Source organism: Microtus pennsylvanicus, chromosome 11 (assembly GCF_037038515.1).
Source record: "Microtus pennsylvanicus isolate mMicPen1 chromosome 11, mMicPen1.hap1, whole genome shotgun sequence".
Taxonomy (NCBI): domain Eukaryota; kingdom Metazoa; phylum Chordata; class Mammalia; order Rodentia; family Cricetidae; genus Microtus; species Microtus pennsylvanicus.
Genome location: NC_134589.1, coordinates 1,837,059 through 1,859,221, shown reverse-complemented (window position 1 = coordinate 1,859,221; position 22,163 = coordinate 1,837,059). Strand labels below are relative to the sequence as shown.

The following is a 22,163-nucleotide window of genomic DNA, read 5'->3' as shown; positions in this document are numbered from 1 at the left end:
CCCTCAGTGGAGAGGCTGGGTGGCTAGAAAACAGAGCTAGCTAAAAACAGACGGCGTGTGGTTCTCAGAGGAGCCGCGTGTGTTGTTATAGCCTTGTGAAGAAATGGAAACCAGATGTGGCCTTGGAGCGCACAGGTGAGCAGTGGCCCATGCGTGCTGTGGAGATGGGACACAGCTGCTGCACGGCGCGGCAGCCACAGGAGTCTGGGTGTGGACTGAAGAGAAACTCTCCACCACCCCAGTGGGGCACCACGTTCGCCTTGGCTCTTCAGGACGCTACCCTCACCACCACACACCTCTTCCTCTCGTGTTGCTGTTCCCATGCCAGCACCTGTCCTCTGCCCGGTGGCATGGATGGTGACATCAGGTCGGCTCTTCCAGAAGCACACGTCCATTAGCCAGGGAGGGCATGCACACGCACCTCCTTCCTCAAGCAGACTTCCTCCCAGTCCAGATTACCAAACCCACTGCCACAGCGTGTAGCTTCTCAGCATTCCGTCTTCAACCTCTGAGAATCCCAGCTGTCCACCGGGGTCCTTCAGTGACCTTGTGTGTTTCTTTGCCTCTTGATTCACGGGATCTGGGACAGGAGGACTCTTCTCTGCCTTTGCCAATCCAAGAAGACAGAGAGAGCATCCACAGCTACTTCCCAGTCCAGGGCTGCACGAAGAGGGTGGCCCAGGAGAGCGCCTTGGGCAGCCACTAAGGCGACGGCAGAGAGGACAGAAATCCGAGGATCTCAGGAGCATCCAGCAAGTGCATCACATTGTCAGAGGACTCAACAGGACCTTCTCTTCTGCACACTACAGGCACTGTCTTCAGGACATGCGACTAACCAGCACCCACACAACAGCCTCAACTTTGCCAGGAAGGATGGGTCTTTCTCTACCCATGCCTCCCAAGAGCCAGAACTAGACAGGTGTTCCATAAATCTGGACCCAAACCTCACTGACCTTTAGTCTAATGTATGACACCCACCACTGCCAGAGACAGAAGCCCAAGATTACTGTTACCCAAGGCTATAGCCACTGCAATGCCCAGAGCTACTGCCACTCACAGCCACTAGGCAGGCAAGGGGCTCAGCCCAATGGCTAATGCTGGCCCTGTGTTACCTAGGAAGGCCTGGGGGTACATCAGATGCACCCCAAACAGACACACAGAAAGTGACACTCTGAAGTATCCATTCTGTACCCCAGTGGCCACAGATGGGGGTGATGGAGCCTCACCAAGACTCGTGCTGAGGTAGCCTGCCACCGTGTGATGAACTCGTGATTCTGCCAAGACTGTAAACCATGAAACAGCAAAGAAGCTGAGATATACTACTAGCTGGTCCTGTCAAGGGCAACACTGGCTCAAACTTACAGCCTCAAAAAAAAAAAAAATGTGGGTAACACTCGTAAATCTACATACCTTTTAGTGTCCATGATGGCCAGGTGCGGAGATCTGAACCCAAGCTGGCTCTGTGCCATCCCCATGTCACCTGCACAGAGGTGGCAGCACACTGGCCAGCTCCCGTGTCGAGAGCAAACCCTCATGGAATGGAATTAGTGGGGCCCAAGGCTAGAACCTCCCACTAGCTCCATCACTCACAGCACTTTGGTCATCAACAGGGAAGCAAAATCCTCGAAGAGAAACTAAGGGGATTCTTGGAAAGCACCACCTACCCCCATCCTGAGTTCATGCCGTGGATACACACAGAGAAAAGTTCAGGGGACATGGGTGGGGCCTGTGTGTGTACCTGACAGCCGGGCCGCGTCCACTTTCACCCCGCCCTCGGCATCTCCTCGCTGGCCACTTTGGGCTTGTTGGGTCAGGTCCAGAGGGGTTTCTTCGCTCACAGACAGGGTAGTGAGTGTGCTGACCACCAGGACGCCCAGGCCGACCCAGAGCACAACCTGGACCAGAAACCCCAAGACAGGGAGTCAGGACAGTCCCTGGACCAGAGACCCCAAGACAGGGAGTCAGGACAGTCCCTGGACCAGAGACCCCAAGACAGGGAGTCAGAACAGTCCCTGGACCAGAGACCCCAAGACAGGGAGTCAGAACAGTCCCTGGACCAGAGACCCCAAGACAGGGAGTCAGAACAGTTCCTGGACCAGAGACCCCAAGACAGGGAGTCAGAACAGTCCCTGGACCAGATACCCCAAGACAGGGAGTCAGGACAGTCCCTGGACCAGATACCCCAAGACAGGTAGTCAGGACAGTCCCTGGACCACAGACCCTAAGACAGGGAGTCAGGACAGTCCCTGGACCACAGACCCTAAGACAGGGAGTCAGGACAGTCCCTGGACCACAGACCCTAAGACAGGGAGTCAGGACAGTCCCTGGACCACAGACCCTAAGACAGGGAGTCAGGACAGTCCCTGGACCAGAGACCCTAAGACAAGGAGTCAGGACAGTCCCTGAACCACAGACCCTAAGACAGGGAGTCAGGACAGTCCCTGAACCACAGACCCTAAGACAGGGAGTCAGGACAGTCCCTGGACCCAGCTGGAAGCTGGGGAGGCTGAAGCTTCCTAGAGGAGTGGGGCTCTCTTTTTATTTTCCTGACACAGGGTTTGCTACACACTCCAGGCTGGCGGCAAACTCACAGTCCTCCGGTGTCACCCTCCTGAGTGTGAGGATTAGTTGTGCACCACAAGGTCAGGCTGAGGTCAAGTTTCTCAACTACTGTGGCACGGGAAGCAAGACCCTCTGGGCGCCCTTGTGCACTGTTTCTTGGGTGCATGCTCCCACAGGACCCCACACAGCACAGCGCTGTGCAGGGAATCTGGGTTACACAGACTGCACATCCAGCCATCATGTTACCCACAGCAGTGCCAATAACAGCTGGACACGTGAGCTGGCGAGGGGGGTACTCTACCGGACCAAACACTAAGACAACTTCACCTCTCACCCGAGGTGGGGTGATCATGTTGCTGGCTTTCCTAGGGCCTTTTCCTCCTGACGGGCCTACAATCGATGGATTCTGCCGCACTGCAGACCCTCGTCATGCCCCAGGCGCCACCTAAGCCCCTCTCCACTGGGCATCTGGGATGACCCCAGTGCAGCTGCTGCTATTTCTGACTTGGCCTGGCCTCCTCAAGATTCCTGAGAGGCACTGGTTCCTGGTTCCACAATTCTGTGAGAGGAAATAGCGAGGTGGCCTCATGCCTAGTCAGGACCTTTACTGGTTCCCTGCTTTGATATCTAAGAGCCAAAACTCAAAAATGGCTTCTGACTTGTAAAGATTTATTTGTACACACATGTGTGAGTGCCTACACACGTGTGTGTGTGGCACATGCATGTCTGGTACCTGCAGAAGACAAAAGGTGCCAGGTAGCTCTGGACTCAAGTTATAAGCAATTGTGAGCCCCCAGGGAATGGAGCCTGAGTCTTCTCTAAGAGCAGTGGCATTCCTAACCACTGAGCCATCTCTGGCCTACTCTTTAAAGTAAATCAATAAAATCAGCACCAAAGAAGCCAGGTGGTGGTGGCGGGCGGCGCACGCCTTTAATCCCCTGGAGGCAGAGGTCCCCTGGAGGCAGAGGCAGACACCTCAGCAGGCCAGAGCCTGGTGTGCCTCATAGATGTGTGGGGCTCTTTAGGAAGCCCTGACCTTTCTGTCAGGAACCATGTGGGGATGCTATCTTACCTGTGTCCCCTTAAGTCAGCACCTATGTCCTACAGTACCTGGGTTCAGGGCCCCTGACCCCCATCACACCCTAAACTCCTTGCTTAAGCTCTGTGCAGCCCCAGCTTCCTGAGATTCAGCATCCTAATCCTTCTCACAAAAAAGGAAAGACTCAGGGAACAATGCTTATGGGGATGGCTAATCTCAGCACAGTAAAACAGGTCCGGCCACAACCTCCACAGGCATCTGCTCCATAAGGAGCCGGTGGCAAAAGCTTGCACAACTGAGGGTGGCTGGTGCTGAGGCTGTCATCAGAGCCCTGATGACCCCGGCTGTGCCCCCATGGGCTGTCCTGTATCGAGGCTACCCTCGTTTTCAAGGCTCCAGTCCCCTAGCACCGCCATGGCAGGGAACAGAAACCAGGCTCTGGACACAGAGGCCAGGACCTGGATGGAAGTTAAATCAACCACTGAAGGAGTCTAGAGAAGCTTCCTTCCCATCATGGTCTACGGGCCCGGAAAGCCCTTCTCCATATGGGCACGAACTCTTGCAGGAACCAGAGCCAGCCTCCCAGGTCACTTTCTAACCCAGCTCAATGTATTCCGTATTTCTTCCAGCAGAAATGACTTTTCGCTGAAGCCACAAGGAAAGTCGCGTCTCCCCAGATGCACTTCCCACCAAGCAGTGGGCAAGGCAAGACCTTGAGGCGTAGCGTGGGCTGGAAGACAACGGACTGCTGCTGCATCCTGGGTCAGAGATCCCTGACGGGAACAGAGCCCAGGGGACTCTGGTAGGCCCTGGTGCTCTGCCTCTACGGACCCAGTGAAGTAGGCTCTCCTAAATGCTCTGAACCAAAGAGAAAAGCACCTGCTGGTCATGTTATGTCGGTTGTTTTCAATGGGGATTATCATTTACCAGTTCCACGGAGACCGACGAGGAAAGAAAACATTTCCTCCGTGACTTTGAATGATTTATTTCAACCTTCAGCTTTTTGAGCTTAACCAAAAAGAAGAAAAATAAAATCACCCAGAAATAAGAAACGTTAACTCTGCGGATGCTGGGAGACAGCTTCCTGGAAAACTCCATCAAAGGCCCAGTGTGGTAGGGCAGAGGCAGGGGGATCTCTGTGAGTTCAAGGCCAGCCTGGTCTATAGAGCAGTTCCAGGACAGCCAGGACTACATGGAGAAACTCTGTCTCGAGAACAAAATGAAAGATCCCCATTAGGATCTGCCTTGGAAAATGAGTTCACAGTACAAAGTTCCCACGACCGAGTAGAGCTGACAAGAAGCCCCAGTCCCCACTTGCCCTCCACTTCCTGGGCACAGGTTGGCGAGCCAGCTCAGACCAGACAGGCACAGTGAGAGAGTAGCAAGTTCTGGTTAACTTACCCCGGGGCCGTACAGGAAAGGGCACTGTGCAGTATATTCCAACCACAATCTAGGGAACCCAGAAAACAGACTCCGCTCCACCTCAACATACCCCCAGCTCCATTCTGAAAGCAGATGCTGGCTCCTGTAAGCCCAGGGCACAGGCCAGCGGGATGCACATCAAACTGTTTCTGGAGTCTAGGGAAACAGGCTCTGCATGCTGGACACCACACACACGCCCCGTTGATGGTCTCCAGCCTCCCCTTGCTGGGCTTGTCCTCCTCCTGTTACACAAAGCTGCCAACTGCTGGCTCTGTGGGCAACTGCTGGCCAGGACTGCCTCACCACTGACAGTGAGACCCCAAGAGAGAGCTCTAGAGCTTGAGAGAGCCAAGGGAACAAGGCTAAAGACAGAGGCTGTCTTCTCACCCAGGGTGACAGCACCTATCAGCAAACACCTATGGGAGCTCTTGACGACACTTCTGCCAGAGCCACAGCCAGAGCAGAACGTACCAAAGACAGCACTCAGTGCCGCTGACACAGACACAGGCGTCCCTTAGTGAACGCAGCCAAGCAGGAACTAACTTCCCGGGGCAGTGTGGGAGGCCAGGGGTCCAGATTCTCCTGAAGCCGTCCTAGGCTGAGGGTCGGTACCCCTCACTGCCGACCATGTACGATGAAGTCCTCTGGACTCCAGCCCTGTCTGCTAACAGCCTAGCAGCTGCAAGGAAGACTGAAAAGTCAGGGAGGGGATTCCATCCCAGGCAGCCGCAGGCTCGGGGAGAGACTGGCATGGCCTCAGAGCCAGCCTAGCTCCCGCTCTGCTACTGCTTCCTGCAGCGGAAGAGCCGCTTTGGAAGCGGGATCTCGGTCGATAAGCAGGATCCGGTGTGCCAGACATCTGATTTCAGAGCGCCCTGCTGACTGCAGTTCTGGCATCGATCCATCCTAATGTAGTCCAGAGCCGGCCAGCAGAAGAGACACAAATCCACCCCCTACCGTTCACTACTCAGGCTTGGGAAAAAGAGGTCTGACCAAGGCCGCGGTCCACAAACATCCTACAGCCCCTCCCCCCAGTTACCCGAAGCTGTGGCTCCACAAGGAGCCCTGACTCCTAACCCAGTAGAGCCCCAGAAGTGGACAGGCAGGGGACATACTTTTTCACTCAGGATAAAGAAGTTCAGAGACAGAACATACAGCCGAGACCAGGCTCCAGTCAACAGTGTGGGTGTCTATGCCCCCAGGATCAGGCAGCCTCACTCTGGCTGTGGGTCAGAAGGCTAGCTCACGCTGGCTGTGGGACAGAAGGCTAGCTCACTCTGGCTGTGGGACAGAAGGCTAGCTCACTCTGGCTGTGGGACAGAAGGCTAGCTCACTCTGGCTGTGGGACAGAAGGCTAGATCACTCTGGCTGTGGGACAGAAGGCTAGCTCACTCTGGCTGTGGGTCAGAAGGCTAGATCACGGCTTTATGTGCAGTGCACACCACTCACACTCGCCCAAGGGGCCGCAGGCACCCACATGGTGCTCCCCTACGGGGCCTTCCCTGCTAGAGGAATCTACTCCTCTTGTAAGCTTCCCTGGGGCTCCAGCACCCTCTGCTGGTTTCATGACAGAAGAGGACAAGGCCACCCAGCCTCATTCAGGATTTGTTGTCCCCACTGTCCTGCTCTCTGATTATTCTTACTTCCACCATCTTCACGCCAGCTGCCAGCAGACATGGACTCCTTTTCTGGCTCATTGTGAGGTCCCTAAGCAGAGAGCAGCTAGAGTTCCCAGGACAGGGCCTGGCTCCCAGAAGTGTCTCAGACCCAGCCACACTCCCAGAGCGTGTTCCTCACAGTATGGCAGCTACTACGTGCCCTAGCCGGCCTGTTTGAGAAGAGTATAGAGGATGTGCGTGCGTTCATGGAAGAACTACCAGTATCTTCCTACCTCAGTCAGAAGATACTTCAAGCGTTCTCAATCCTAAGAAACATAGTTACACAGGCACAGATCAAGCCTTGGCATGATGTAGTGTGTTTACAACTGTGGCACCTCAAGCTGTGGCCATGCTTGCTCATTCCTGTACATGAGCTCAAAAGGCCAGGCAACTGAGGCAGGCCCAGCTGGGTAAGGACAACACCACAGTGCCCGCTCCTGCCACAGGCACCATGACAACAGGCACACTCTGACAGAATGGACAAAAGAAATGGAAATGTAGGGACGGGAAAGAAGGAAGTGCACCAAGAGATCCAGGGGGGGCTCAATGAAGTGAGCAGGAAAAAATGACTGCAGGAAATCCACAACTTCCCTGCACACAAACAGCCAGTCAGCACGCCAACAAAACAGATCACACACAGAAGCCAAGTCCAGAAGACCTGAGCTGACAGCTGAGTCATCAAACCGCGGCCACCTGCTGCACAGGAAGCTGCAATGTGCAGGGCAGGAGCTGCCACACAGGCACACGCTCCTCAGCTCCTCCGCAGAGTCAGGAATTCCAACTGCGATCTCTTAGATTTGCGGATACAAAGATTCATTCATAAAAAAAATCCAACAGCATCCAGACCATTATTAACAAGAACAACGAGGAAAGAGGAGACCTTAGTGTTAAAGAGCCAGGCTTGGGGGCGACCACCTTTAACCCCAGCACTGAGGAGGCAGAGGTCAGCCTGGGCTACAGAGTGAGCTCCAGGCCAGTCAGGGCTTTGCAGGAAAACTCTATCTCAAAACAGAGAGGAGGAGGCAGGGCTAGACAACAAACGACAGAGGGAAACGCAGGAAGCCGGCTAAGGATGTGGCTCAACTTAGGAATCGAGTCCAGCACGCATGACGCCCTAGGCTCAGTCTCTAGCACCGTGTGAACCAGGCACGATGGTGCGCACCTGGGAGACCGAGGCAGGAAGAGCCGAAGCTCACGGTTATCTTTAGTTACACAGAAAGTTTGAGGCCAGCCTGCGGTATATAAGATCCTATCTCAAAACCCAGAATAGTAAAAATAAAATGCAGCAAGGTCTGTGATGCCACGGTGACAAAATCAACAGAGAAAGAGGAGACCAACCAGAAACTAAAGTCCCTAGGTCTGTGATGCCACAGTGACAAAATCAACAGAGAAAGGGGAGACCAACCAGCAAACTAAAGTCCCTAGGTCTGTGATGCCACAGTGACAAAATCAACAGAGAAAGGGGAGACCAACCAGCAAACTAAAGTCCCTAGGTCTGTGATGCCACAGTGACAAAATCAACAGAGAAAGGGGAGACCAACCAGCAAACTAAAGTCCCTAGGTCTGTGATGCCACAGTGACAAAATCAACAGAGAAAGGGGTGTCCAACCAGCAAACTAAAGTCCCTAGGTCTGTGATGCCACAGTGACAAAATCAACAGAGAAAGGGGAGTCCAACCAGCAAACTAAAGTCCCTGCTAGGGCCAGAGAGAAGGCTGCTCTTCCAGAGGACCTGAATTCAATTCCCAGCACCCCAATGGCAGCTCACAACTGTCTGTAACTGTACTCCCAGGGGATATGGTATCCTCACACTGACATACGTGCAGGGGAAACAACAATGTCCCCACTAACCCCGCTCTCCAAGAATATATCAGATGACACAGAGTTCTCTCTGTGAGCGCCCATGTGGGTGCTGGGGACCAGGGAGCCAGTCTCAGGTCCACTGGAAGAGACCTTTTTTTTTTTTTTTTAAAACTCACTCTGTAGTTGTAGACTAGCCTCAAACTCAGATTTGCCTGCCTCTGCCTCCCAAGTGCTGGGATTAAATTGTGTGCACCACTAACGCCCAACAAGAAATAAATACTCTTGCCGGGCGATGGTGGCGCACGCCTTTAATCCCAGCACTCGGGAGGCAGAGGTAGGCGGATCTCTGTGAGTTCGAGACCAGCCTGGTCTACAGAGCTAGTTCCAGGACAGGCTCCAAAGCCACAGAGAAACCCTGTCTCGAAAAAAAAACCAAAAAAAAAATAAATAAATAAAAGAAATAAATACTCTTAAACATTGAACTACCTTCCCGCCCTGAGAAAGTCTTTCTTTAATTTTTATATTTTAAATTTTATGTATGAGGGCTTTGCCTTCACATATGTGCACCATGTGCATGCCCCATGCTCTGTGGGGTCGGAAGGTTACAGATGTTGTGAACCACCATGCAGGTGCTGCGTCCTCTGCAAAAGCCACAAACCTCTTCTGCTGGCCCGGCTCTTCAGCCCCTAGAAAGTCTTTCTAACTAGGATTCCCTCGCACCCCATTCTCCCCAGACCACATGATGGGGTTAAAAAATCGAGGAAAACCATTTGCAGTCTGACAGGCAATGGGTTAATCTCCCTAACCTCACTATCAAATTGCTACATCAAGCTACAGCAGAAAAGCGGTGCCGTGCTGGTTTTCCCATTTAACTACAATGTTAGACGAAAATACTAAGGTCAGCCCGCTTGAAGACATGAGCAAACAACTCCAGGGAACACGGGTAAACATGCAAGGAGAGGCCAGACTTGCATCCAGGACACTCAGTCAGGAGCGCCAGACAACACAGTCTACAGTCTAGACTCCAGAGTGACTCACCAGGCTGGCACTGAGAACAGGGAGCGGGGGCTCCAGCAGCCGCAGCCTGAAGAAGGAAACAACCCCACATAAGTGTGCGGCCCTGTGTATGCCATTCTTCTGAGGTATGAGCCAGCAGCGCGCAGAGCACATAGGGAACAGGGTAGCTACAAGATGAAAGCTAAGTGAGGGCCAACAATCTGCAGCCAAGGTCCTAGCAAAGGGAGTCCACCCAAGCCCTGTTTACCCCAGCTTCAACCTCCACCTTGCTGTCATCGGGCACACCAGAGGCCACACCACTCAGAGCCTGCATGGTTTCTTCAACACAATGACTGAAAAGTACCAACCATGCCAGCAGACAGGACTAAGGACCAGCAAAGAAACATCAACTGGAACTGAGGGCAGCCGCTCCCAGATTTACAATGGGTTATGTTGTGATGAAGCCAACATCACCTGAAACTACGTAAAGCTGGAATAGCAGCTTACCTTGGGCTGACCACCTGCTTCCGTTTCCTTCCTGTTGCTGTGATAAAAAGCCCTGACTAGAGCAGCTGAAGGGAGGGTTTATCCTGACTCACGCGTGGTTCTCGGGTATGGTCCACCGTAACAAGGTGTGTAGCTGATCAACCCCATCCTGGGGCAGGGAGCACAGTGAGGACAGTGCTCTTGTTCAGTTCACTTCCTCCCTTCCATGCAGTCCAGTACCCAAGACCAGGATGGTCCTGGCCCACTACTGCAAGGAGACTGGGACTGAAGAGAGAGAATCCTTCACAAGCATGCAGATGCTAACCTAACCTAAGTAACCCACCATGCATGCAAGCATGCATGCGTTTGTGCATGAGAGAGTGAGAGAGTGGGGGGGGGGATTACAGATGCTGTTGAGTTGACAGCACTAACCGTCACACCACCCTGGTCTTGAGAGTCACTGACTTCTCTGTTTTGGACCAGGAGGGAGCTGCAGCCACTGTTGCCCACACTGTGTGAGGATGGGGATGAAGGATGAAAAGAAAGAAAAGGGGAATACAGAAATGGTAGGATTATTGAATCTAATAAAAGCAACTACCAGTCTCAAATATTTTACATTGGTAATGGATTTCTGTATACTGGCACAAATTTAAGGTTATTCTTGTTATAACATACTGTATATATCTACTCCTGTTGAAGGTATTGTACATATGCAGCTCATTTAAAAATGAAATCTAAAGTTCTAGTCCTTGAAAGCTCATATTACAAACTGTTTGGGATAATTAGGAAATGAAGGTTAGGGGCTGGAGAGATGGCTCAGTGGTTAAGAGCACTGGCTGCTCTTCCAGGGGACCTGGGTTCAATTTCTAGCACCCACATGACAGCTCACAACTGTGTAATTACAGTTCTGGGGATCTAACACCTTCACACCAATAGACACAGAATAAATTTAAATAAATTATTTTTAAAAAGGTTAGTAGTTAATCTATGACACTCAAACCTGTAGTTATGTTAGGTATGTGTTCAAGGTTAAACAGATATTTTTAGTTAGAGAGGTAATCTTCAAACACTTCAGAGATCTACAGAATGTGGGTTTAAAATGTTTTAATAACATAAGGCTTTTCATGACAGTGAGATACATCTGCTCCTGGCAGCACCAATCTACTCCAGAGAAGATGATGGGCATCAGAGAACCTCCATATGGAGTTTGCTTTCAATATGGCAAAGCTAGCCACTGGGCAAGAAACTGTCCTTGCCTCAACTGCAAACTGGACAAGCAGTACACAAGGAAGTTGACTGTCAAGCTTTGCCAAGACAGGGTAGGCCAGTCTTTCAAAATCCCTGCTTCACAGAAAAGTCTGTCAGATATCCTAGGCTTGTAGGCTGAAGATGGATGCCCCAAAATTGCAGAGGAAGCTTGGGTGACTGTCTCTGACATTTCTACAGTTTTAGAAGTTGCCTGCTCTGTACTTCCTGTTTACTCAGGTAATATCATATCCTTCTCAGGTCTCTGATGGGGTTGAAGATGATATAGTTATAGTTTTAACATTTTCTTTGTTACCAACTTCAAAAAAGAAACTCACAAAAGAGATGTAAAATTTATAAATGTTAAGAGATATAAAAGCTTGTTTATATAAGAAAATGTTTCATGACCTAAAGCATATTTTTAGGTTGGTGACACAAATTATGGTACGAAACTTTGGACTCACCAAGATAGGATATATAATAGAATACTTTCTCTGAATCTGCCACATACAAATGGACAGGACATTGGGAATGTAATTCTTGCCTGATAATTGTCCTTATTGTGTATGGTTTCACTGTGTTAGAGTTAAGAGCTTTACTTTTTATTTTAGATCAAAAGGGGGGAGTGGGGCAGTGGTGGTGCAGACCTTTGATCCCAGCACTCGGGAGGCAGAGGCAGGTGGATCTCTGTGTTCGAGGCCAGTCTGGTCTACAGAGAGAATTCCAGGACAGGCTCCAAAACTATAGAGAAACCCTGTCTCGAGCGGGGGGGGGGGGGGGGGTATTACTGTAGGATATGTGACCATGCTGCATAAAGATGTATCTCTGTCCTTCCTTGCCTTCTGGTTTGTTGACTAAAGAGCTGAACGGCCAATAGCTGGGCAGGAGAGGATGTGGAGACTTCTGGGGAGAGAGAAGAACTTGGGGGAAGAATCTGAGAGGTGGGGATTCACCATCCAGACATGGAGGAAGTGAGATGTACAGTATCCAGGAGAGATAACGAGCCACGTGGCAGAACAAAGATTAATATAAACGGGTTAAGTTAAATTCTAAGAGCTAGTTGGGAACAAGCCTAAGCTAAGGCCAAGCATTCGTGCTTTCACACTTAATAAATAAGAAGTCTCTGTGTTGTCACTTGGGAGCTGGCAGTCCAAAGAAAGACTCCTCACACAATGCCACGAGGGTATTGCAGATCACTGGCTTCGGAAGAGCAAACTTCCAAGCACAGCTTCTGTTGAGTGTGTGACCTTCACACCACTGAAATCAAAAGGCTGTGTGGGCTGCTGGGAGAACCCATCCACAGCAGAAACAGTAACAGTGCGGGGCTGTGAGCGGGCTTAGCTGGTGAAGTGCTTGCTGCACAACCGCGAGGGCCTGGGCTCTAACTCCAGCAGTGAGGGGAAGGCCGGAGACAACGGCACACACTTCCACCTCCAGAGACATATGGATCCCCAAATCAGTGGGGGAACCTGTCTCAAAAATAAGGTGGAAGCAACTGAGGACGACGCCCAATGTCAGCCTTAGCCTCCACACACATGTACACACAGAGTGAACATGCACACACACACATATGTACACACAGTGTGAACATGCACACACATACACACTCACAAGAGGGGAAATGGCTCAGTGGATAAAGCATGTGCTAGGTTTGGAAACTGTAAAAACTGAGCAGGGTGGCATGCACTGCGATCCTGGCTGGTCTTCCCCAAACAGCAAAGTCCAGGTTCAGTAAGAGAACAGGTAGAGGAAGATGGAGGAGAAGATGCCGGAAGTCAACCTTTGACCTGCATACACACTAGCAAACACAGCACACACATATGTATACACCCCCACCCCACCTCCCACACTGATGAATAATGACCTGGTGTGGCTGGAGCTGCCTTTGAGCCCAGCAATCAGGAGACAGAGGTGGTCTGGTCTACAGAGTAATGACAGAGAAACCCAATCCCAAAAGACAGAACAAAACAAAGAAAGCAAATGGAAATTCTAGCCTAAATCAGGGACCGCAACGGCAGTCAGCATCCTTGGCTCTGTAGGCAGCGGGCAGGGCACCAACATTGGCCCTCACACGTCTGCCCCTGCACAGCAGAGTATGAGGAGGAAGGAGACACAGAGGCCTATGCTGCTCTCCCTGTCACTGGGACAAGCACCGGATAAAACCCTAATGACAAGAAGATTCATCGAGGCTCTAGATGGAGGGTAGGCCAACACAGCAGAGGGCATGGTGGCAGGAGCGTGAGGCGACTGGGCACACTGTGTTAGCACCAGGAGGCAGAGAGATGAGGCCTGATGCTTAGCTCACTCATCTTCTCTAGTCCAGCCCAGACTCCGTCGGCCCCAGGCCTCGACAGTGGGTCCCAGACCCTGTCAGTCGCAGACCCCCGGCCCACAGACGGCAGGGAAGAGTGTGGCTCTTGGCACATCAGTTTTGCCACACCCAGGTTTGTCTCGTGGATGATTCTAGATCCTGTTGACAGTCACTTTAATCAGAGAAGGCTAAGCTGGGCAGAGCAGAACGAAGGCACCTACGACACCGCCTCAGAGGAAGGGTTCCCAGATACAGGGATGCTTCACAGGCACCGCACAACTAATAACAGCTTCCGGCTGAAAACAGAAACTGGAAGAGTTACAAGGAGAAATAAATCTACAATTAGGAATTATTTTATATTTCTCATAACTGATAAGATTTTTTTCTTTTAGGAGACAGGGTTTCACTGTGTACCCCTGGCTGTCCTGGAACTCACTATATAGACTAGGCTGGCCTTGAACTCACAGAGATCAGCCTGCCTCTGCCTCTCAAGTGCTGGAATTAAAGGCATGCACCACCACCGCCCAGCTAAGATTTTTAAAATATCAGTACCAAAATGTCAAAACTGAAGACTTCAGTGTGTGACCTTAGGACTAAGCATCCACAGAGTAGGCCACATATCAGACCACAGAGCTCACTTCAACCCATGTAACGGGCCGAAACTCTCCAGCGTGCATTCTAAGAGGCGCTAAAAAACCCCCAAATGTCTAGGACTTATTATGGTTTGTATTTGAAGTATCCCCGCAGAAGGTTCATGAGCTGAATGCTTGGTCTCTGATGGTGACCATGAAGGACAGCAGGCTCACAAAGGCTTTCTGCCCCTATCGGGATGAGGCGATCCGCTGACAGACACTGGTGGCATTATGGAGGTGGTGGAAACACCAGGCGGTGGTGCCCCTGCCCCTCTATCTCGCTTGCCCTCTCTGCCTCCGGCACACCCTGCCATCACTGCAACAACTGTAGCTCATACCTAAAGATGAGGCCGAGGGCCACAGCCCAACTCCAAGACTGTGAGACAAAATATATCTCCCTCCTCCTAAGCTGCTCTCTGAGGCATCTGTCGCAATGATGAGAAGTCTAAGAGGCTGTGGGCAAGAGGAAATCAGCAGGAATCAGAAAACACTGTGAGGAGCCGAGAGGCGGCTCAGCAGTTACAGCACACACTGCTCTCAGAGGCCTGAGTTCTGTCCCCAGCACCCACGACAGATAGCTCACAACAGCCTGTGACTCCAGCTCCAGGGGAAACAATGTCTCTGGCCTTTGTTCACCCTCGTACTCAACACACACACAAACCCACATATATGCACATAACTTAAAATAAAATAAATCTCTAAAAATACTGTAAGCTGAAGGATGAAGTCACATCTTCGATCTAGTCTTGATGCAACCCCAATAAAAATGTCAGCAATTATTCTGGAAGAACCAAAGGCCATTGCAGGAGCTGGCCAAGCATGCAAAGGAGCACAGATGAGAAGGAAGATCTTGAAGGGATGGGGTGGTATGCCTCCCACCACCAGCCATGGGGGGAGCACAAAGGCTCAGAACATGAAGCAGGCAGAACTGGTATGGGGGACCAGCATATCAGTGAACACAGGCGTCCCCAAGAGTCTCAGACAACAGGGACTGAGAAGGACACAGCAGGGGTCAGAGTGGATCAACTGGACAGCCACATGAGTCCTGCCTCACTTAAACTGATCCCAAGTGGGGTGAAAGATAAAAGCCACCAGAATAGATCTTTAGAATTTAAGGTAAGCAGATATTCCTACTTTTCTTAAATAGAACCAAAAAAGCACCAAAGGGGGAAAAAGTCAATAAACTGGGCCAAAGTAAAATTCACAACTTCTGTCACCAAAAGATGTCCAATGCCAGGTGAAGTAAACTAACCCTGTAACCCAGCACCCAGGCTACAAAATGAGATGGTGCCACCGAGATGACTCAGTAGGGTGGCTGGAGAGATGGCTCAGTGGTTAGAGCACTGGCTGTTATGCCAGAGGGCCCGGGGTTCAATTCCCAGCACCCACACAACAGCTCACAACTGCTTGGAACTCTAAGATCTGACACCCTCACACAGACATACATGCACACAAACCATCAATGTACATAAAATAAAAATAAATAAACTATATGTGTGTGTATAAGTTTTAAAGAAGCCCAGTAGTTTAGGGACACATGGGTTCAGTTCCCAACATCCTCATGGAGGCTCACAATCGTTTCTATCTCCAGTTCCAGGGAATCTGACACCTTCTGGCTTCCATGTACACTAGGCACGCCCATACATACATATTAATCAATAATAAATTTTAAAAACTTAAATGAAGCCAGTGAGATGGCTCATTGCGCAAAGGTGCACAGCCTGACAACTGAGTTGAACTCTGACCCTCAGAGAGTGGAAGGAGACAAACAGCTCCACAAACCCTCCAGCCTCCCATACGAGCACATGCACACTCAGGCAGACAAAATATGTAAATGGAATTAAGGGGGAAAATAGATGGTCTGTTTTTGTTTTTGAAGACAGGGTTTCTCTGTGTAATACGTCTGGCTGTCCTGGAACTTGCTCTGTAGACCAGGCTGGCCTCGAACTCACTGAGATCCACTTTCATCTGCCTCCCGAATGCTGGGGTTGACGGCGTGCGCCATCACCGGCAATTTCTAAAGGGGACAATGGTACGTGTGGAATCGGGGTCACTCTTAATGCTATACCTACAGGCACCACTGCTGGAACCCCAAACACTGCAGAATCTACAAAAGCTAACTATGACACCACAGGACCCAGGTACCTTCTGGAAAGTACGGAGTGACAGAGCTGCTCACCCATGGCGCCCAAGGGAGCAGCCTAGCATCAGAGTCTGACTATATACGACATGTCACATGGCAGTGGGTGGGTGTGAGGGTCGATCTAGTTGTCAGCTTGGCTGTGTCTGGAATCGACTGAAATTCAAATCCTGTGCACTCCTGTGTAGGACTGTCTTAATCAGATTTGAAGCAGAAGACCCGCCCTAATCTGTGCCACACCCTCTGGCGGCCCTCACCCTGAGGCAAGTTCATCTTCCTTAGTGTTTAGGCTTCCCTCGAAGACTGCAGACCAGCAGCAGCTCTCCCAGGACTGGGACTGCAGAGACAGCCATCCTCAGGGACTGAACAACTACCAGGTTCCTGGCTCTCCCTGGATCGGCCACTGCTGGACTGACTACCCAGACACAGCTGTGGCCATTATCATACGCTCCCTTCTCTAGACTATCATCCTACCAGAGGTTTCCAGGGGGTGAACGCGGTGAGCGAGTGAGCAAGCCCAAGGCTTTCTGCAGTGACTCTGACCACCACACAGCACAGGCACGAGATGCCACTTCCTCAGGCTGGAGCCTCCAGAAGAGACAACAGTCACCTGTGAGATGCGGGTGAGATGACGAGAGGGGCTCACAGGGAGCTTTGGGGGAGGCAGGATATCCAGCTTGCCTGGATGGTTTTGGCTAGGGTCACACTGACCCTGCAAAGATAGGTCAAGCTACATGTAAGAACTATGCTTTTCTACACACATGTACATTTCTTCCGTGTTCGTAGATGTGAGTCTTCTTCAACCACTCTCTACTTTACTGATGCAGGGTCTCTCTCACTGAGCCTGGAGCTCTCTGATCAACTACTCTAGTGCCTGGCGTGCTCCTGGGATACCGACTCTGCCTTCTGAGTGCTGGGATTGCAGCTGCCTGGCCCACCCAGGCCTCAGACTTGCACAGTGCTTTAACCGCTAAGCCACTGTCCAAGCCCACACCTTATTTCTTCCTTTTTTAATAAATAATTTGTCTTTATTTTATTTCTTTGGTACTTTTGCCTACATGCATGTCTATGTGAGCGTGTCGGTCCCTGGAAGAGGAGTTACAAACAGGTGTGAACTGTCAAGTGGCACACACGTAAGCACTATGACTATGCACCAATAAGGAAACATTCAACACTCCCCTGAAAAGGAAGCAAAACACAGGCAGTACAAAGAGAAAAAACATACGTGGCATTTGTGTCCACAAAACAACACTTCCACTCATTCAGGGAAGCCAAAAGTGCAGAGGACAATGTAGACATGGTGACAGACACACTGTGGAACTGTGACCTCACCAGGCACAGGGCAAAAGGAGTCTCATTTCTGGAATACTTTCTATAAACGCAGTCCCGTGTATGGAAACACCTGTGCACTGTAACAGCAAAGGGCTGGACGGCTGCGTGGGAGACTAGGCTATGGAATTTCCCTATAGGAGCTCCTGGGCATCAGCTACAATAGAAGGCAGCAGGGACGCTCACACCTGCGGTTGAGCAGCAACCGGCTATGGGTGCTGAGCAAAGACAGCAGGAAGCTGTATTACTAAAAACAAACCAAACCCAAACAAAAACGCTGGAGCATGCCCACACGTGTGCACGTACACTGTCATCCTGGGACCGCCACCAATCTAGCAGTGGTGCTCGCTGTGGGAGACGGTCTAGGGGCGGCGGAGAGTCACAGCATGAACACACGTTAGTGTCCTGTGATAGGTAAGGAAGAGTAATCGTCCCCTCTGGGGAAAGCCCTGATACACACGGGGCAGAGACTGAGCCACCTGTCTGGCCCATTTCCCGCATCTCCTTGACCAAGTATCTTTTGGTAATAAAACACTGAAAATGAGGGGAGGAACCTGTCTAAAGATCCCAGGTGGTGACTATTCAAAGGACCTCTCCCTGACTAGACTGACGGCCAGGGGCCAGGCCGTGTGGTCAACATTCACCTGCATCCAAGGCACAGGTGCACACAGCTGAGGGGAGGGACACACTCACCTGGGCTGAGGGGGCATTCTTGTGGGCTTTCTTATAGATCAGAGCTGGGCAGATGAAGCAGATGAGACTCCCCATGGTCGCCCCTGTGAAGCCAAGGATAGTTTCCACTGCAAATGAACAGACAGCAAGGTGTGACTGGGAGATGGTGCTCACTGGGCATACAGGTAGACAGGACCACTGTGAAGGCTGCCTGAGAGCCCGTGAGCAGACATCCACGGTACCCACGGGGTCCACTACCACCTCTCACTGGGCATACAGGTGGACAGGACCACTGTGAAGGCTGCCTGAGAGCCCGTGAGCAGACATCCACGGTACCCATGGGGTCCACTACCACCTCCATGTTTCTCCTCCTCCTCATACACTAACATTTGTCAGAGCAGAGCAGCCTGGGAAATTCTGACAGCCCATCTTTAAACGGTCAAGAACAAACTAGGCAATGATGCAGAGGCAGGCAGATCTCCGAGTTCGAGGCCAGTCTGGTCTACATAGTGAGTTCTAGGATAGCCAGGGTTACACAGAGAAACCCTGACTCAAAAAAAAAAAGTAAATAAGTAGACAGACAGATAAACAAATAAATAAAAGGCCAAGCACAGGGCGTTTCCAACCAAAATCAGAAGCTGGCTCCACACGGCCTTGCATTGCTCTGTCTTCACTCAGCAGTAACCTAGTGCCTTGTCCTAAGATGTGTGACAAAGGGCACGACGTGCTGGCTAGAGCCATTGCTCCTGTGTTTGGTGACAAGAGGAATGGGTAGGACCTTGAATTTCTAGGCAGTTTTTAGCACACCAGAGAAAATGGCATAGACTTTGTGGAGTAATCTTAGCTAAATGCTAAGCATAGGCTAGGGACATCCCTGGGCTCCCCACGCAACAAGAAGAATGAGGGAAACCAAAGGCAGACAAGAGGCAGCAGGGCCAGAGGCTGCAGGGCTTACCATTGGGGATCAGGATCCCACCGACCATGGTTCCAAACACCACCGAGAGGGTGAGGACTTTAAACCGGAGTGGGGGCATGTAGCCCCCTGCAGCAAAGGTTCCATCTTTCTGCTACATGAAAGAAAGCAAAAACAACCAGTTTGGAAAGGACCACACAGGGCTCTACCGAGCAAGCCTGTCTCCGCTTGAGTCCAGTGGGAGCTACCTGACAGGTGAGTATTCCAGCACAATCAGATTTGGTTGAGCAGCTTTAGTGGAGGGAGCCTGCAGACTGCCAAGAAGCCATAAGCTTTGCTCCAGGCATGGGCAGTACATCTCACAACTTTGGTTTGAAATGTTAGTATTACGCTCTTCATTTTCATATTTTCTCTTAGTGCAAAGACACACAAACTGGACAGCAGAGTAAACTCCAGAGGGACAGGCCTGCGGAGTGAGTCAGCCTATCACCAGCGTGCAGCTTCCAAGTCCATGTTGAAGCCCTACATACACACATGCGACATACCTGCACTCACGCACACATGCACGCTTACCTATTATCACCATTCCCAACAGATCCACGCTGGGCACTTAACAATTCTGAAGTTCAGGAAGGAGGAAAGTGGAGAAGGATTTGCTGTGGCACAGCCCAGCACCCCACCACACCTAGTGTGCAGGACAGTCATCTCAGGTGTAGCAGCCTGGTTGAGACCCTGGCTCTGTCAGCACCGGCTGTGTGCTGTCCCCTCTCTGACAACAGACGTATCTCCCCATCGAGCCGCTAAACCTCATGTGAACACACACAGGAAGGGATGACCATAATGATCTTTCTTGGGTTAGGAAAAATGAACCTTCCAGGACTAGAATTCCAAAGCAGTCTATTTTCATAACAGACAATGATGCAGGATGAACCGCAGTGGCTGGATCCTTCGTTAAATAGGGATGAGCTTATCCATAGCCCAGGAATCCCAGTCATAGCACTGGAAGGTGACGAAGAAATTCTCTAAGGGAGGAAGAGAGAACCTGTGTGCAGACAGGCAGAAACACCATCAGCAGGAGAGCATCTAAAGATGGGAAGAACAACAGATAGAGATGCTGTGGTTTCCATGGACACACAACTTTACACTCTGGGACCAACACTGTGTCCCTGACCCTAAGTGTTTGAGGGACCTTGTATTTGTGGCCACGAGGAGTCCTGGCTGATCAGACAAGCCAGGTGCTAAGATGTCACACACTGGAGTAAAAGACGTCATCACAAGAAGCAGGCGAGCCAGTGAGGCTGCTTTACTGGATTCAGGAAAGGGGGTCCTGTGAACAGGGGTGGGAAGCTGAGACGGGCAACAGCAAGCAAGGACCAGAGCCTCTCAATTTCAATCCCTGTAATCTGAAAGCTCCTTGTGGGGGCTGGAGAAATGGCTCAGTGGCTAAGAGCACTGGCTGCTCTTCCAGAGGACCTGGGTTCAATTCCCAGCACCCACAGGACAGACAGCTCATCACTGTCTATAACTCCAGTTACAGGACATTTTGTATCTTCACACAAACACGAAATTATTTTTAAAAGTTTCCTGTGAAGGGCACACACACACACATACACACGCGTGTGTGCACACACACACTGTACAGGGGCTCTACCAACGCGCCGCACAGAAGTCACTACAAAGTACAGACACAGCACAAGCCCATCCCATGACACCAGTTGTCATCAACGTCAGCCAAGGGATTTGTGACCCTGCTACGTCCTCCCCAGGACTGTTCCACAACGGTCCTCAAGTCTCAGGGTCTCCCTGACTTGAGGTTGCTAGGCCAGAGATGAACTGAGCTGCCTACATAGGCGGCATGGCCCAAAGGGCACTCCTCTGTGCTCCTTTTACCAAGGCTAATCAAGCCATGCCTAGTCAGGGAATACACACAGCTCAAGAGCAGTGAGTGTGTTTGAGCATAGACAAGACCTTAGGCTCAATCCTTAGCAACAAGGAAGAAAAGGAAAGAAAGGAAGGAAGGAATGACGGTCTCTACTGAAAGCTTCCTGCTGGGGTCGGCAAGAAAGGCCCAGCAGGTAAGAGCACTTGGTACCAACCCTGACAGCCTGAGTTTGGTGACGGGAAAGAACTGGATCCCACCAGTTCCCTCTGACCTCCATTCACACACCAAGGCCTGTAAGCCCCACTACCACACTAAATAAAGAAAAAATTTAAATTACAAACAAACAAAAACCCCGGGGCATGGAGGACACACCTGTGATCCTAGCACTTAGAAGGTGGTGCTAGGAGAGAGAGGAGAACCCTGAGCTCAAGGCCAGCCTGGAAAACTAGCAGACTCCTCTCATAACCCCAGACCTCATTTCACTTCATTGGTCAGCAAGACGGCCCAGCAGGGAAGAGCACTTGCCACACAAACCAAACTCTGGGTTCAACCTCTAGCCCCACAACAGTAATAAAAGTTTACTGACAACTAGAAAAGGCTCCACCTGCCACTGTCATGAAAACAGAGTTAGCCCATGGGAATGAAAGCTCATACCTGCTGTTCAAACAGAAGTGTGTTCAAGGCCTGCCTGCATGGCAGGATCATCATGGGGAAGCCCACGGCCACGGACATCATGAAGCCCACTCGGATCATCTCTGTCACCAGGTTGGAGGGGAAGTGGATCAGCACGTTGCCTGCAGTGGCATCGGTGAAGCTGACGTAACCAAAAAACCCCACCTGTCAGAGGACGAGAAAGAGCAATGTGGCTAGCTCAGTCTGCCAGAACGCCACCAGCCACTCTGCTGCCTGCCTGCCTGATTATCTGTCTGCCTTTGTCCCAAATCGGCCTCAGAGGACCTCCCCAAGGAAGTTGGCACAAGATCCACCTGCCTGGGGACAAAAGCCCTGCTCAGCTCCCCAGTCATGAAATTCTTGACAGCCAGAGGTGAACTGTTGAAGTGTAACGTCAACACA

At 51.1% G+C, this 22,163-nt stretch overlaps 1 protein-coding gene across 5 annotated transcripts in view; it reads right to left on the bottom strand.

Annotated features, from left to right (window-relative positions):
• Positions 1–22,163, bottom strand: part of Slc38a10 (solute carrier family 38 member 10) — a 51,246-nt gene that overhangs the window by 9,522 nt on the left and 19,561 nt on the right. For all 5 annotated transcript variants that reach the window (XM_075989869.1, XM_075989873.1, XM_075989870.1 and 2 more), the window contains exons 8-11: positions 21,744–21,926; positions 19,250–19,361; positions 18,316–18,422; positions 1,739–1,895 (exon numbers count right to left, since the gene is read on the bottom strand). In XM_075989869.1, coding sequence (XP_075845984.1) covers positions 1,739–1,895; positions 18,316–18,422; positions 19,250–19,361; positions 21,744–21,926 — 559 coding nt within the window. The remainder of the gene's footprint in view (positions 1–1,738; positions 1,896–18,315; positions 18,423–19,249; positions 19,362–21,743; positions 21,927–22,163) is intronic.